The sequence below is a fragment of the Lathyrus oleraceus genome, chromosome 6 (assembly GCF_024323335.1).
Source record: "Lathyrus oleraceus cultivar Zhongwan6 chromosome 6, CAAS_Psat_ZW6_1.0, whole genome shotgun sequence".
Lineage (NCBI taxonomy): Eukaryota > Viridiplantae > Streptophyta > Magnoliopsida > Fabales > Fabaceae > Lathyrus > Lathyrus oleraceus.
The window spans coordinates 144,305,604-144,320,343 of NC_066584.1; the positions used below are offsets into that span (position 1 = coordinate 144,305,604).

General features: G+C 33.2%; 1 protein-coding gene and 1 non-coding gene across 2 annotated transcripts; one reads left to right on the plus strand and one right to left on the minus strand.

Annotated features, from left to right (window-relative positions):
- The first annotated feature begins 2,047 nt into the window (after positions 1-2,047).
- Positions 2,048-3,086, plus strand: LOC127092798 (NDR1/HIN1-like protein 3). Its single transcript, XM_051031694.1, has one exon. It carries the CDS (start codon positions 2,189-2,191, stop codon positions 2,921-2,923), a length of 735 nt encoding a protein of 244 aa, XP_050887651.1. The 5' UTR covers positions 2,048-2,188; the 3' UTR covers positions 2,924-3,086.
- Positions 3,087-9,628: 6,542 nt separating this feature from the next.
- On the minus strand, positions 9,629-9,735 carry LOC127099362 (small nucleolar RNA R71). The gene has a single exon (XR_007793874.1). It is a non-coding gene; the product is annotated as a small nucleolar RNA R71 (small nucleolar RNA).
- Positions 9,736-14,740: the final 5,005 nt, after the last annotated feature.

Genomic DNA, 14,740 nt, shown 5'->3' on the forward strand with positions numbered 1-14,740 from the left:
GCATGGGTCATGAGCTCAGCTACGCCGGTACACCATCATTGAATACTGAAGACTATGCTGAGTTGGCTGAATACCTCAACGGATCTTCTCCTGTAGGAGGTAATGACGCTCCTGGACCATCAGATGAACAAACACCGGTACAGAATCGTCAACGTGGGTTAGGGCCAAGGGTTAGGGTAGCTAGGGGATGTGGGACCGGAGGTCGGTTAGGTGATCCCGGTCATCACCATTAGGATTCTTTGTGTAAAATCCAAATTTTATTAATATCAATTCGTATTATGTCAAATTTATCTTTGTGTAAACTCCAAACATTAGGTTTCTTTCATAATTCTAAAATAAACACATATCATAATACAAAAATTTATAGGTCAGAAACCCTAATTCAAGGACTTGTTATTGTTATGTTGAAGGGCTTGAATTTGGTCCCTTTTGGCAAAATTCACATACACATATTTTGACAGAAACCCTAATTTTGGGTCAAGTTCGCAAGGACCTACCTCACTCATTTTTAATTATTTTGAGGTGGGACCAAGTGCATTGGAAACTTTAAGGTGTCTACTTCACTTCTTATGTTGGACAAAAATTCATAACTCTAACACAAACACATGCAATAATACAAAACATTATAGGTCAGATAACAGATAAAATGTCAAAGAGTCCAACTTCAGGTGCCCATACCTAACTCATAAAAATTGCAAATGATGCAAAACTTTAGTGCAAATTCATTATCTTGAAAAGATCTACAACTTTTATGTTGAAGGTTTTGTCATTTGAGTCTTTTATCATTCAAACTAAAGGGCTTGAAGTTGGTCCCTTTTGGCAAAATTCACATACACTTGTTTTGACATAAACCCTAATTTTGGGTCAATTTCGCAGGGACCTAACTCACTCATTTTTTATTATTTTGAGGTGGGACCAAGTGCATTGGAAAATTTAAGATGTCTAGTTCAAATGTTATGTTGGACAAAAATTCATATTCCTAAAAGAAACACATGCAATAATACAAAACATTATCGGTCTGATAGCAGTTGACAAACTCAGAAGTCCAACTTCAACTGCCCATAACTTTCTCAAAAAAATTCCAAATGATGCAAAATTTATATCCAAATTCATTGTCTTGAAAATATCTACAACTTTCATGTTGGAAGTTTTTTCATTTGAGGCTTTTTTAAGAGAGGCGCCAATTGGATTGGCGCCCCCTCTTAAAAATTACACACAGGCGCCAATTGGATTGGCTAGGGCAGGTGCCCTAGCCAATCCAATTGGCGCCTCCTTGCAATTTTTTAAGAGGGGGCGCCAATCCAATTGGCGCCTCCCTCTAAAAGTGGGGTATATTGGAATTTTTTTTGAAAACTGGGTTATTTTGGGAATTTCTTCGAAAATGTGGGTTATCTCGGTAAATTTGCCTATATATATATATATATATATATATATATATATATAAATATATTATATTTTAATTTTTTTAAAATAAATTATTTAATTGATATTTCTCAAACACCATGCACAGAAATCAAATGAATTCGCAAACACCATGTACAGAAGTGAATTTAATTGATATTTCTTCTTTATATTTAAGGATAGACGTTAATTCATCCTATACCTATATACTGATAACTTTTTTAAATAAAAAAATTCTTAAAAATTATATAGATATTAATCTTATTTCCTTTTTAAAGAACTTTTACTCAAATCCAATCCTGTATATTAAATTATTATTATTATATCCCTTTTCATTCTGCATCATAAAGATTAGTCCAACCCAATAGCCAATGACTCTTGAAACCACGATTAATTAATTAATTTGATTACTAGTATAAACCACGATTAATTAACCCACTAATCTCTTAACTCCTAAGATCTTAACGAAAATAATTCAAAATCTGTTTTAAAAACACACAATTTTTCTTCTTCCTTCCCTAAAAATATAAGTGGTTTCCGTTTCAGTTGAAATTTTATCACTTAACGCGCTTATTCTGTTTAATCCATTCCAATTCTCAACACGTTCTACCAAATCTAGTTACTCCGTTTCGCACTACATTACCGCACTAACGTTACAACCTACTAACCAAAAATCCTTTTATACCCCTCTTCCGTTAATTTTTTAATATATATATTTTTCAATCACTCTACCAACGTTTTGAAATAATTTGAATCAATTAATTAATAATCGCTTTTCTCTTCAATCATGTCAAATCAACTCAACGGCGCTTACTACGGCCCTTCCATCCCGCCGCCGCAACCCCACCGTCGCCACCGCAACGACAGCAGCTGCGGCTTCTGCAGCTGCCTCTGCGGCTGCTTCCGCGGCTGTTGCGGCTGCATCTTCAACTGCATCTTAAGCATAATCTGCAAAATCCTAACCACAATCCTCATCATCGCCGTAATCCTCGGCTTCCTCTTCTGGCTCATCGTCCGTCCTAATGTCGTCAACTTCACCGTCACCGATGCATCCCTTACTCGATTCAATTTCACCAACAACAACACACTTCACTACGATCTCGCCGTCAACATCACCATCCGAAACCCTAATCGGAGAATCGGTATCTATTACGATAACGTCGAAACGCTTGCGTTTTATAAGGATGTTATGTTTGGGAATCAAACACTAGGAGGATTCTTTCAGCATCATAAGAGTACGAATTTCTTGAATCCTGTTTTCAAAGGGGAACAAGTGATTCCGTTGAGTTCAGATCAGGTTTCGGAGTTTGATAAAGAGAAGGAAAGTGGAGTTTATGGAATTGATGTGAAGGTTTTGCTTAATGTGAGATTCAAATTAGGTTTGTTTAAATCAGGGAAAGCAAAACCTAAGGTTCGTTGTGATTTGCAGGTTCCTCTGAAATCAGGGAATGGAAGTTCTTTGAGTAATGTGTTTCAACCTACTGAATGTGATTGGGATTATAGATGGAAATTGTTCCATTAGATCTTGTTTTCGAATTTCAAACCCTAATTTTCTTGTTTTCTTATCTAGATTTTTATTTTAATCGAGTCTTTTAGGCGTTTTGCATTTATACTTCTTGAGGGTTATTATGTTATCGTTATGGTTTTATCTTGATATTAATATTAGTATGACTGGTATTGATTTATTAGTGTTTCCTTTATATTGCAGTTTACTCATTTTTCAATTTCATGGTTGATAGATTTTAGCTTTTGGCTTTGTTTTGAAGCTATGAAGTGTTTGGCTGCTATTGTTATCGAGTAGAATAATTGATTCTACTTATTTGTGACTTTTGAGTTTGACTTTTTCAAGAATAGCTTTGATTCTTTGAACTTAACTTTCTTTGTGTGTGTTTGGTTTGGTTTTTGAAGGAGTCACCGGAATAATTGAGGGCGTTTTAGCTTTAAAATAATAGATTTTTTTTTCATATTTTTGAAAATGGATTCTACAAAAATATTTTTTAAAATATTATAAATTTTTTTAAATTTGTTTTTTATAAATTAAAAGATTGAATTGTTTATTTTTTAACATAAATATACATTATTGAAGACCAAAACATAGTCAGTATCACAATTTTTTTAAAAAGTTGTATCTTAAAAATGATTTTTATAAAAAATTATTTAAAATTGTTTCAAAATTAAGTGATTTTTTGAAAATTTGATATCTAAATTTTTTTTGGATAAAATGATGAAATATCTAAAATAACATTTTAAGAATAACTATTCAAATCAAATTATCATTTGAAACATTTATGAAAAGTTTCTTTGTAAATTTTTTTATACTAAAATATATAACACTATAAAAATCATTTAAAAAAAAAGTCAAAACAAACGGCCCTGATTCTTGTGATTTTGAGTTGTTTTCTTATTCTAATTCTTTCATCATATTGATTATTCTTGAAGTTAGAATTTGTAACTAATAAATTTATTGATCAACTTTGTTAAAATTTGTTGTTTAAAATTAATTTTATCAAATACAATGTCAAAATCAATTATGTCCGTCAATTCAAATCTATTTTATCCTCTAACTTGTTTTTTATTCTTTTAAATTTATGGTGTAGAATTGATTTTAAATTGATTTTAAAGTGTTGGACTGAATTGGAGTAGAATGCCTCTAGAAATTATTCAACTTAAAATATAATTCATAGTTTTTAAATTTAAGCATAATTTTTATATTGAAATTTATTATTCAATTGAAAGCATCCAAACATAAATAATTTTATGTCCAACTCAATTTCAATTGGAACAATCAATTTTAACATTGAATTCACTTAATATAGAGATTGATTGCATTTATTGGAATTCAAATTTTCAACTTTTTTTAACAAGAGACCTTTTAAGTTTCCACATGTGTGTATGAAACTGTCTCTAGTTTTGATTTGATGTGAATATAAATTCAATTTCAGATCAAGGGGACTTTCAAGTTTCAACATGTTCTTGAAAATATGTTTCACTAAATAAAGTTTATTCTTGAAAATATGTTTGACTATATAAAAGTGAGACTTTTTTAAATTAAGTTTGCTTTGTTTTATCTGTTGCGTTATTGGATGCTTATAGATTGCATGCTGATCTATCCAAAATCAAATTCAAATTAAATGTTTATTTTATGTCTATTCATATTTATTAATAGAAATCTAATTCTTTTCGCTGAATTGAATCCGCCTCATTGCTGCTTTTTATCAAATCTGACTTCATAACTAGAAAAACGGTTAAATATCTATTACAAAAGTTGAGTACACTTATACATAGATTAAATTATACTCCTTCCGTTTCTTTTTAAGTGTCGTTTTAGAAGATTTTTTTTGTTCCTATTTAAGTGTCGTTTTGATGTTTTAATGTTACAATTTGTCAATTATACCCTTACTATTTAAATAACTCAACTTTATATTTTCCATAAATTTTTCTTTCTTAATATATGTAATAACTCACTCCACATTTTCCATAAAATTCTCTTTCTTAATACGTACTCTCATTCCCATACATAACTCCTTATAATATGAAACCATACTATATGTACTACTGGTTTTAATTTTTCGGTGGGAAACTTAAGTTTTTATTAAAATAATTGGAGGGAATATTTTTTCCTTTAGCCATTCATTGAAACAATAAGCAATAAGTTTTCCTTTAGCCATTAATGAAAATGCAAGCCGTACGTATTCCTATAGCAAGCAATATTAATTCCAAAAATTTAGGAGTAGTTGAAAAATGCAACGGAAGAGAGAGAGAGAGTTATGTGGAGAAAATTATGGAATTAGTTATTTGAAGTAAATAATTTAATGAGTACTTATATTAATGAATTTTATTTAGAAAGAGAAAGTATATGGTGGATTAAAATGAGGGTACAATGGGAAAAAAATTATAACAATTCATTTATCTTGGTTGGAGAGCTTTATGCTAAAACGACACTTAAAAAGAAACGGAGGGAGTATGTATTTAAATTTTGATGATAAGGGATAGATCAAAATAATATATTATTCTATTTAAAATCTATAATTATTTTTTTCTTTTGTGTACAAGATATTAAATTATAGAGAAATGATATTTTGACACTCAAATACGTTATTTTAAAATATTAATTTTTGTGTAATTCTGCTAACATGTAAGGGCAAGTGGATAAATTTGTTTCGAGTGTTAGGGTTAACCACTCAGGATTGCTTTCTCTCTCTCACCAAACACACTTTCTCTCAAAAATTCGCACTTAAGCTCTCTCTCTCACACACACATGAGACACAACCCTTTCCTCTCTCAATGACCTAAATTGTGACGTTTCTTCCTCTCTCAACGACCGACGACGATCATTTCTCTCAACAAAAGACAAAAGCTTCTTCCTCGTAGAACGACTGTGGTTTCTTCCTCAACGAACGACGACGTGCTTATAACTCTCTTCTCTCAACAAGGTTACAATTTTTGTGGATGTATTTCTCTGTGTTCTATTATATGTTTTGGGAGATGATTCGTTGTTATTTGTCTCACTCCTTACATTCTCCAATTTCTCAATCGCGAAAGCGAGGAAATTAAGCTCGAGCTTTAGATTCACATACTATGTTAATTTTCTATCCAATTCCAATAAGTTTTGTTTTTAAGATCCTTTATAGTCGATTGTAATATGAAAGATTTATGTAAATTAGTGTCTGATTTTTTTTCTTCTGGTTTAGAGTTTAGAACTTCATGTATAAGCCAACTGTAAATTGTTTTATGTATATATGTCATACACACTAATGTATCTGAGTGTTTTGAAAATTTGACATACATAAAGTTTTATTAACCAACTTCTTGCATTGCATTAATCAACTTTGGTTTAACAATTTTGTTATGTTTTGATGTCTGAGCCTATATTAACAAACTTTAACTTAAATAAATCAACTTCCTGACCAACTTTGTCTTGTGAATTTTGATATGATGTTTGGACATATATTGACCAAATTTAAAACTAAATTAACCAAGTTCATGTACTGCATTAACCAAACTTTAACTTAAATAAACCAACTTCTTGCACTACATTAACCAACTTTGCCTTGTGAATTTTGATTTGTTTTGATGTTTGAACCTATATTAACCAAACTTAAAATTGAATTAACCAAGCTCATGTACTACATTAATTAACTTTTTATACCGCATCAATCAAAATTGTAATTTTATTAACCAATATTTTATCCACCAAAATAACCTTTACCACCAAATAGAGAGGGAGAGAAAAATATATAAACTTAAAAGACAGGAATGATTGGGGAATGAATGAGAGGATGACAGAAAGAAGAAGATGAAGTAATGGTTGAATAAATAGAGAGAGAGAGACTAAAAAGAGAAAAATATATGAAATGTTGGGCCACACTTCATATTATAAAAAAGGGAGAGAATAAAGTGGGTGAGATGTATATTTAATTAATTATTTTTAATAGTAATGAATAGTCCATACGTGTAGTGTATGCATGTGGCGTCAACATAGCAAATCTGTAAAATATTGGCGTGTATTCGAATTTGCGACACTTTATTTATTAATTTTTAAAAGATGAAATTTCAACCATTAAACTACTTGGTAAAAATATAATAAATTAATGATTGGAATCTAAGCTTAAAAGGTGAATAAGTGGAGAAAACTTTAATTTAATATATTTGTTAAAAATTAAAAAATATTAATTTGATCTATTCATTATGATCTTTTAAATTAATGTTGTAGTGATATAATTGAAGAAGACCTTGGGGCTAGGGCACAAGCATACACTTTGTCATTCCCAAGTCGCTCCTTTACTAGTTTGAGCGTCCTTCATTTGATATTTTTAGTAAATAATTGATAACAAGAAATTGTATCATGTTTTTAGGCTTATATCACATGTTCTTCGTATTTATTTCAATATGTTTTATCATTTTTTAGTTCATTTTTATTCATTTTGCAGTTGTTAGCGAGTTTTGGTGCAGATTTGAAAGAAAATAAAAAAAGGAGCAAAAGAGCAGCAAAAAAGCAAGATTATGTCCAATTGGCGTTCGCCATTGGCCTGCCTGCCACATCATTTAATGCTTAAGGAAATGGCGAGGGCGTTCGCCATTGCCCTAATGACGTTCGCCGTTATCATGTAGAAGCAGTTATGCGCAAGTGGACAGTTTTGTGCAGTTTTCTCCAACCTATTTTCCCTCCACTTTGCTTGCACGATCAAGGGAGGTTACAAGGATGCAAAACCTCTATAAATAGGACTCTTGGAGGTGTTTCATGATATCCAAGTTGTGCGGAAGTTCTATCGAATTTGCTTCGTAGTCTTAGGCATTAATTCACCTGTAAAAGTGACAATAACTCACATCGAGGGGTTGTCACACCTGTTTTCTTGTAATTTTCATTGTACTCTTGGATCAAGAACAAGCCCTCCGGCATTTTTGTTTCAATTCAAAGTCTTAGTTTCTTTAATTTCAGGTTTTTACCATTTTATTATTTATGCTTGTTATTGCTATTATTGTATTATATGACATGTTAGTTTTAAGTATAATTGCTTTAATCATGTTATTTCTGATTATAATTATGTCTTGCTAAATTTGTCTGAGTCTGACATATGAGGACCGTCGTTACCGACGGGACACGGTATAAATAATAGGCGCGAAATTATGATTAAATTCTGTTTTGGTTTTAATTTCCAATTGTATGTTTCATTGTTTTGACACGAGAGTGAAGAACAAACTAAGGTTCTAGCCGATAGCGCGAGAGTGTGAGGAAGAAATCGAATAGTGAAAACTAGGCATCGATCCTAAAAACAGCGAGAGCGCTTTGGGTATCATTTAGGATCTAATTGGTTTTCAGAATATGCTTTCTAATTGAAACTGGCGAGTGAGAGCAAAATCCTATGGTTAGGAGGTGTGGTTTTAGTCAATAGCGCGAGAGTGTGAGACGAAGTCTTTAAATCAATATTTTCTTCAGAATGCAATAAAATCGTAATCAGTACCAAAATTCTACCTAATCCCTTAGGAACACGGAATCCATATTCCGGGCTCGTTTTATCATCATTTTCAAACCTCTAGCTATTAACATTTATGTTTTCGTTCATATCCTTTTAAACTTTAGTCTTAGCTTTACAATTGCAATGATAGACAACATTAGTTTGATTATTAGTCTCTGTGGGTTCAACAATATTTTAAAGCTACCCGATAAACAGTATACTTGCAGTTATTATCCGACAGATATGTCCGTCGCAATCAAGTTTTTGGCGCCGTTGTCGGGGACTAATTTAGTCAATATTGTGATTTCGTTGTTGCGTAGTATAAACCAGGGCTGACCCAAAACATTTAGAGGCCCTGATCTAATCTTTCATGTTCAACTCTAATAAAAAAATATTGAAAAAAATTATTATTTAAAAATAGTGACTATTCTCTTTGCTCTAGAGTTTGTATAGGTCAAATTATATAATATTTTAGTTTTGAACAAGATTTTAGAATGGTAGAATCGAACTCAGATCATGACCATCAAAATATTGATATAGTGCCACCAGGCCATTACATAAACATTAAACATGTATTTAATAAACAATCTATATAATAAATATTTAATATATTTTTAATATTTGAGGCCCCCAAATTTTTGAGGTCTTGTGCGGTGGCACGCCTCGCACACCTATAGGGTCGGCCCTGGTATAAACTAAGGCAACTTTTATTTTATTTACCCTTATAAACCGTCAATTGTATGACAAGCACTCGCTTAAAAAGCGAAGAGCTAGAACAAACAGTTGACGAAGTCGAGCGTTTTATTAATTTACAACGCCGAGTTCATAATTTCCTAATTAAGTACAATCTTCCTTTTCCAAAACAAAAATTAGAATCTAAACCAGTAATGGCTGAAGGATCACAAAACCGTCCTCTTAAGTATTATGATGTTCCTTCACAAGAGGAACCACACAACAACATTAATGCTCCTGCCATTAACCGAAACGATTTCGAGTTGAAACCTTCGCTGTTATCAGTCGTTCAACAAAACCAATTTTCAGGTAGTCCTACAGACAATCCAAACTTACATTTGTCAGTGTTTGTGTAGTACGTAGACACGGTGAAAGCAAATGGTGTCAGTCCCGAAGCCATTAGACTACGTCTTTTCCCTTTTTCCTTAAGAGATAGATTTAGAGCTTGACTTCAGTCTCTACCTTAGAACTTTGTGACCACATGGGACGAGTTGAAGAAATTCTTCTTAGCCCGATATTTCCCACCAAGCAAGATGGCTATGCTAAGAGCTCAAATCAACGAATTTAAGCAAAAAGACAACGAATCTCTTTTCGACGCTTGGGAAAGATACAAGGACATGATGAGACTTTGTCCACACCATGGACTTAAGCAATGGCTGATTATCCATACTTTCTATAATGGTCTTTTGTACAACACTAAAATGAATTTGAGCGTTATAGCTGGCGGTGCTTTAATGGACAAACCTTATGATGAAGCCTATGAACTCATCGAGAACATGGCTCAAAATCATTTCCAATAGGGAGATGAACATGCTGCTGTAGAAAAACCAACTCCGAAAGGAAGAATGTACGAAGTTAATGGCATAGACCGCGTCAATGCTAAAGTGGATGCACTTACTCAAAAGATCGAAAGCTTAACCATAACACCAACAACGATCGTAGCTGCTATAACACCAAACTGTGAATTGTGTGGAACCCCTGGGCACACTAATGCTGATTGTCAGTTATTGGCTGGTATTCCTACCAATCAAGTAAATTACACTCAAGGAAAACCATATTCCAACACTTACAATCCTGGCTGGAGAAATCATCCGAACTTTTCTTATAAAAATAACAATGCTTTATTTCCTCCAAACCTAGCACCTGCCATTCCACCTGGTTATCAGAAAGGAGCCCCTGCTGCTCCACAAGAACCTCGAAAGTCAAATCTAGAGATCATGATGGAAAACTTTATGAATGCTCAAGCTCAACAAAACAAGGATTTCACAAATCAAAATGCTCATACTAGCGAACTGATGAAGCAAATATCAAGTAAGGAGAAATTGAGGCCAGATTCAAGCTCCTGAGCATATTTACTTTAAATTCATGTCCTTTTTAATTTTGGTGATGGTTGTGAGTGAACCAGTCCCGTGAAGCTCACCGGAGAAGGAGATCGGAGCTTTGGCTCCGGTGGTGTGCTGACATTCATCTGAACCACATGATCTATTTCAAACGTTTTAGTCTCGTGCCTTGGTTTTGCATACCATCCATACAACGCTTTGACTTGTGTCCACCATGGAACGCGCGCTAGCAGCCACTTGATCTGCCACCTCAATTAATGAGGGAGATCAAGTGGTCCACGTTTTTTCCTATTTTCTGATTTTTCAGTTTATTTGGTTTATTTTCATTAATTCATATTAATTTTAATATTGATCCAAAAAATATGAGAGTTTCACTAATTTTTTTTAAATAAATTCCTTTTTCATTTTCTGAATTAAAATTATTTTTTGGATCATTATTAATATTTTTCATGATTTAATTGTTTTTATGAATATTTTTAATTGTTTAAAAATAGTTTTAAGTTTCAAAAATTAATGAATTTTTTTCTCCAGGGTCTTTTGACCTTGTTTGACCTATGATAAATCTCATGGCCATTTATTTGGTGTTTTGATGAGGTTTTAGGATTTTGACCAACCATAATTTAATTTAATGTATTATTTAATTGATTTTTATTGTTTAATTGTAAAATAAATTGTGTTGAGCTTTTGATATTTAATTGTTGAGTTTGACTTAAGTTGTTGGACTTGGTCAAGGTTGATTTGACTTTGTTGAGTTAAAATCATTGGATTTAGGGGAGATGAAATGTACATTTCATCTCCCAAAATGAATGAACGATTTTAATTTGATAAAAGTCCTCCTTTGACCAATTTGTGTTGATTCCCTTTCCCCTCCCTCTTCATCTCAATCCCATTATTTTCTCATTCATTTCATGGACCTATGATGTCTCTATATCCTAAGGCTAGTTGATTGCAAAATCAACATAAGTGTGGATGAGATTAGGTCCACCTCTTTTGCATTTTCTTTTAAGTGTTGTATGTTTTAGGAGTATGGTTCATAATACCATATCTCTAACATACATTAACACTAAAATTTCTATTGCTCGACCTCAAATAGTTGTGACTTCTACATAAGTCCAATTACGATTGCTTAACATAGCGCTAAATTGTTGATACAAAAGGCATATCATTCTAGTAAGTGAGATTGTAAGTCTCCCCTCTTTCATGGTATTGTGTGGAAACTTGGCCTTTTTTCCTTCCTTTGGAAGATGTCTTGGTTCAAGGGTCCATGCTTGTGAATAGTGGGTTGAGTGTTCTCCAAAGAATGACTTAAAAAAAATAAAAGCAAAAACAATACTAACTTGTAATCAACTAACAACTAACATTTAATTTCAAGTCATTTACTTTTATGCACTTTAATTTTAAGTCTTTATTCATTTGCCATTATTCATACCATTCAACTTGTTTACTTTAATGCCATTTTCACTTTGCTCATTTGAGCCTCATTTTATGATTATATTGTGATTGTATATACTTGTTTGTTTTTGTGGTCTGTTGACCTTAATGTACATAATAACAACAAAAACTCTAAAAGACATTTGTGTGGACTATTGAATTTGATCTGAGACATTGGACTTAGAATTAGGCAACACTCCCTATGCAAAAGGACTTAGCCAATGACAAATTTCAGGAAACCAAGTGCTTGTGAATTGAGACATCATATGAAGCAAGTATTGTGATCTCATATGAGTTCATTTGCTACATGGTCTTATTGAAGCTTCTAATTTGAACCTGTGCCTAGTGCCTATCTTTAAATTCATCTGATACATGGGAGATTATGAAGGAGATCATGAAGTTGCTAAGCTTGGATGTGGCTATCTTTATTTGATGCCTTGCTCTTCATCTTGCTATTTGTGTATTGATATTGCTTGATTCTAAAGTCCAATGGAAAATTGGGTTTCTATATGACATTCTTGTCTATTAGATTGCATCCCATTGGTAAGATCTTTTCCACTCTTAACTTTTAATTCTTGCTTAGGATTAGTCTCTTCATCTCCTACCACTTCTTTAATTTCAAATTTCTCCCTCCTTTTAAAAACTTCTTTGTTTGTGATTTCTAAACTTAGACCATATTGCAAATTAGAAACTTTGGTCTTATGCCATTGAATTTTAAAACTCTTTTCTTAATCAAATTTGTAAATGAACTTAACTATACTTGACTTAAAATTTCAAAAGAAAAAAAAGAACTAACACTCATTCAAAACTTTTTAGGCCTTTTGTGCCTTTGTTAAACTTAAATTTTTGTTAAAAGCAACGCAACCACTTTGAAATTGTTACCACAAACTATGAGGTTTTGATCCCTCATTTTATGTTGATACGTAGGCACAAGTCCGAAGGTCTTGTCAAACACAAAAATATAATCAATGAATTCTTTTCTCATACCTCCAATCTATTTATTGCAAACATCATTTTATACAAAAATACGTATGCACACAAAAAGGGCTCCTAGGAGTACCTAGGACACTTTGGGTGCTAACACCTTCCTTCTGTGTAACCAACCCCCTTACCTGTAATCTCTGGCATTTTATTAGTTTTGATTTGAAAACTTCTTATTTTTGGATTTGTTCGTACTTTTCCCTTTTCCCTTGGAAACAGTAAAAGCGCGGTGGCGACTCTGGTTTAATTGACGTCTAGCTTATCCATAGCTTAATCGCAATAAATTTACCGTTACAGAAATTAAGTGGCGACTCTGCTGGGGAGTAGTCTCCAATGGGTTTAACCTACTTTTTTGTGTGTATATAATTGTATATTTGATGTATGTATATTTTTTTGTGTGATATGATCTGCTTGTTGTGCTTGGTGATCTCTGAGTGGTGAGATAAGTTCTAACCTGAACTTGAGTGTAATTAAGATATGAGGATGGTATAGTCATGTTCGACTTGTATGGAGTAGTCCTTAACAAGTTGGATTGAGAACCATCTACTCAGTGGAGACCTTTTTGGAGTTATGAATGTCACACAAGTCATTTGTGGTTAGGTATTACTCTCTCTGATTTGGGGTCCGAGAAGCTGAGGATCATAGAACATTTAACCCCTATTGGCCTATTTAGGACGTAGTGTGAAGACTGTTCAGGTGTAGACTTGATAACAGTTGTTACGCGATACTACACTCAGACGAGTTTCTCTTGAGAATATTATGGGTTGATGAGTCAGTCATCCTAACCTGTAATATCCGATAGATGGAATTAAGACTCTGGGAACTTTTTAGAACATGATCTACAGGTTTTATCCTTAGTACACTCCTTTGGGATGGTTCTTACCCAGACTCCATGCTCGTGACTCACAACGAACCCTTGATTCTTGGTTGATCCAATCAAGTCTTGTCAATATCAATGGAACTTGGATGTTGATAGGGTGAAAACCATAACCCACCAAAATGGATGATTGATCTTGACAATGACTCGATTCATCCATTGACCTTTGTTTTTTTTCCTTGTGTGTGATCCCTTATTTGTGATTGTTGCATTCATGCATTCATGCACATCATAACATTCATCACACCAGAAATAATTTCAAGGAACTGAGGTCTTATTTGCAAATATTTTTAGACCATGGATTATGGACGAAGGAACACTAAGAAGTACAGTTTCAAATGTCCGGATTTGAAAGAGTTAAGGAAGTTGTCATCCTTTGTATTAGATCCCTTGGACTTCAAGAAACGTCATGGGAAGCTTTTGTCTATTCTGTCTACTGATGTGGTTGAAGGACTTTTGAGTGTGTTGGTTCAGTTCTATGATCCTCTCTACCGTTGCTTCACTTTTCCTGATAATCAGCTTGTGCCTACGTTGGAGGAGTATGCCCATCTCTTGGGAATACTTGTTTCTGACAAAGTGCCCTTTAGTGGATTAGAGGAGATTCCCAGATCTCATCTAATAGCTGAAGCTCTTCACTTGAAGAAGTCTGAGATTGAGGCTCATTGGGTGAAGAAATGAGGATTATTTGGATTGACTTCTGAGTTCCTCATCAAGGAAGATACTACCTTTGCTCAAGCCGGTAGTGTGGATGATTTTGACGTTATCTTTGTATTGCTCATCTATGGGTTGCCTTTGTTCCCTAACATTGATAGTTTTGTTGATGTTAACGCTATTAGAATTTTCTTGATTGGGAATACCGTGCCTACTTTGTTGGGTGATATGTACTTATCTTTGCATCTAAGGAATTCTAAAGGCGGTGGAACTATCGTCTGCTGTGTTCCTCTTCTATACAAGTGGTTTATTTCGCACTTGCCTCAGACGCCTACTTTTGTGGAGAACAAATAATGTCTAAGGTGGTCTCA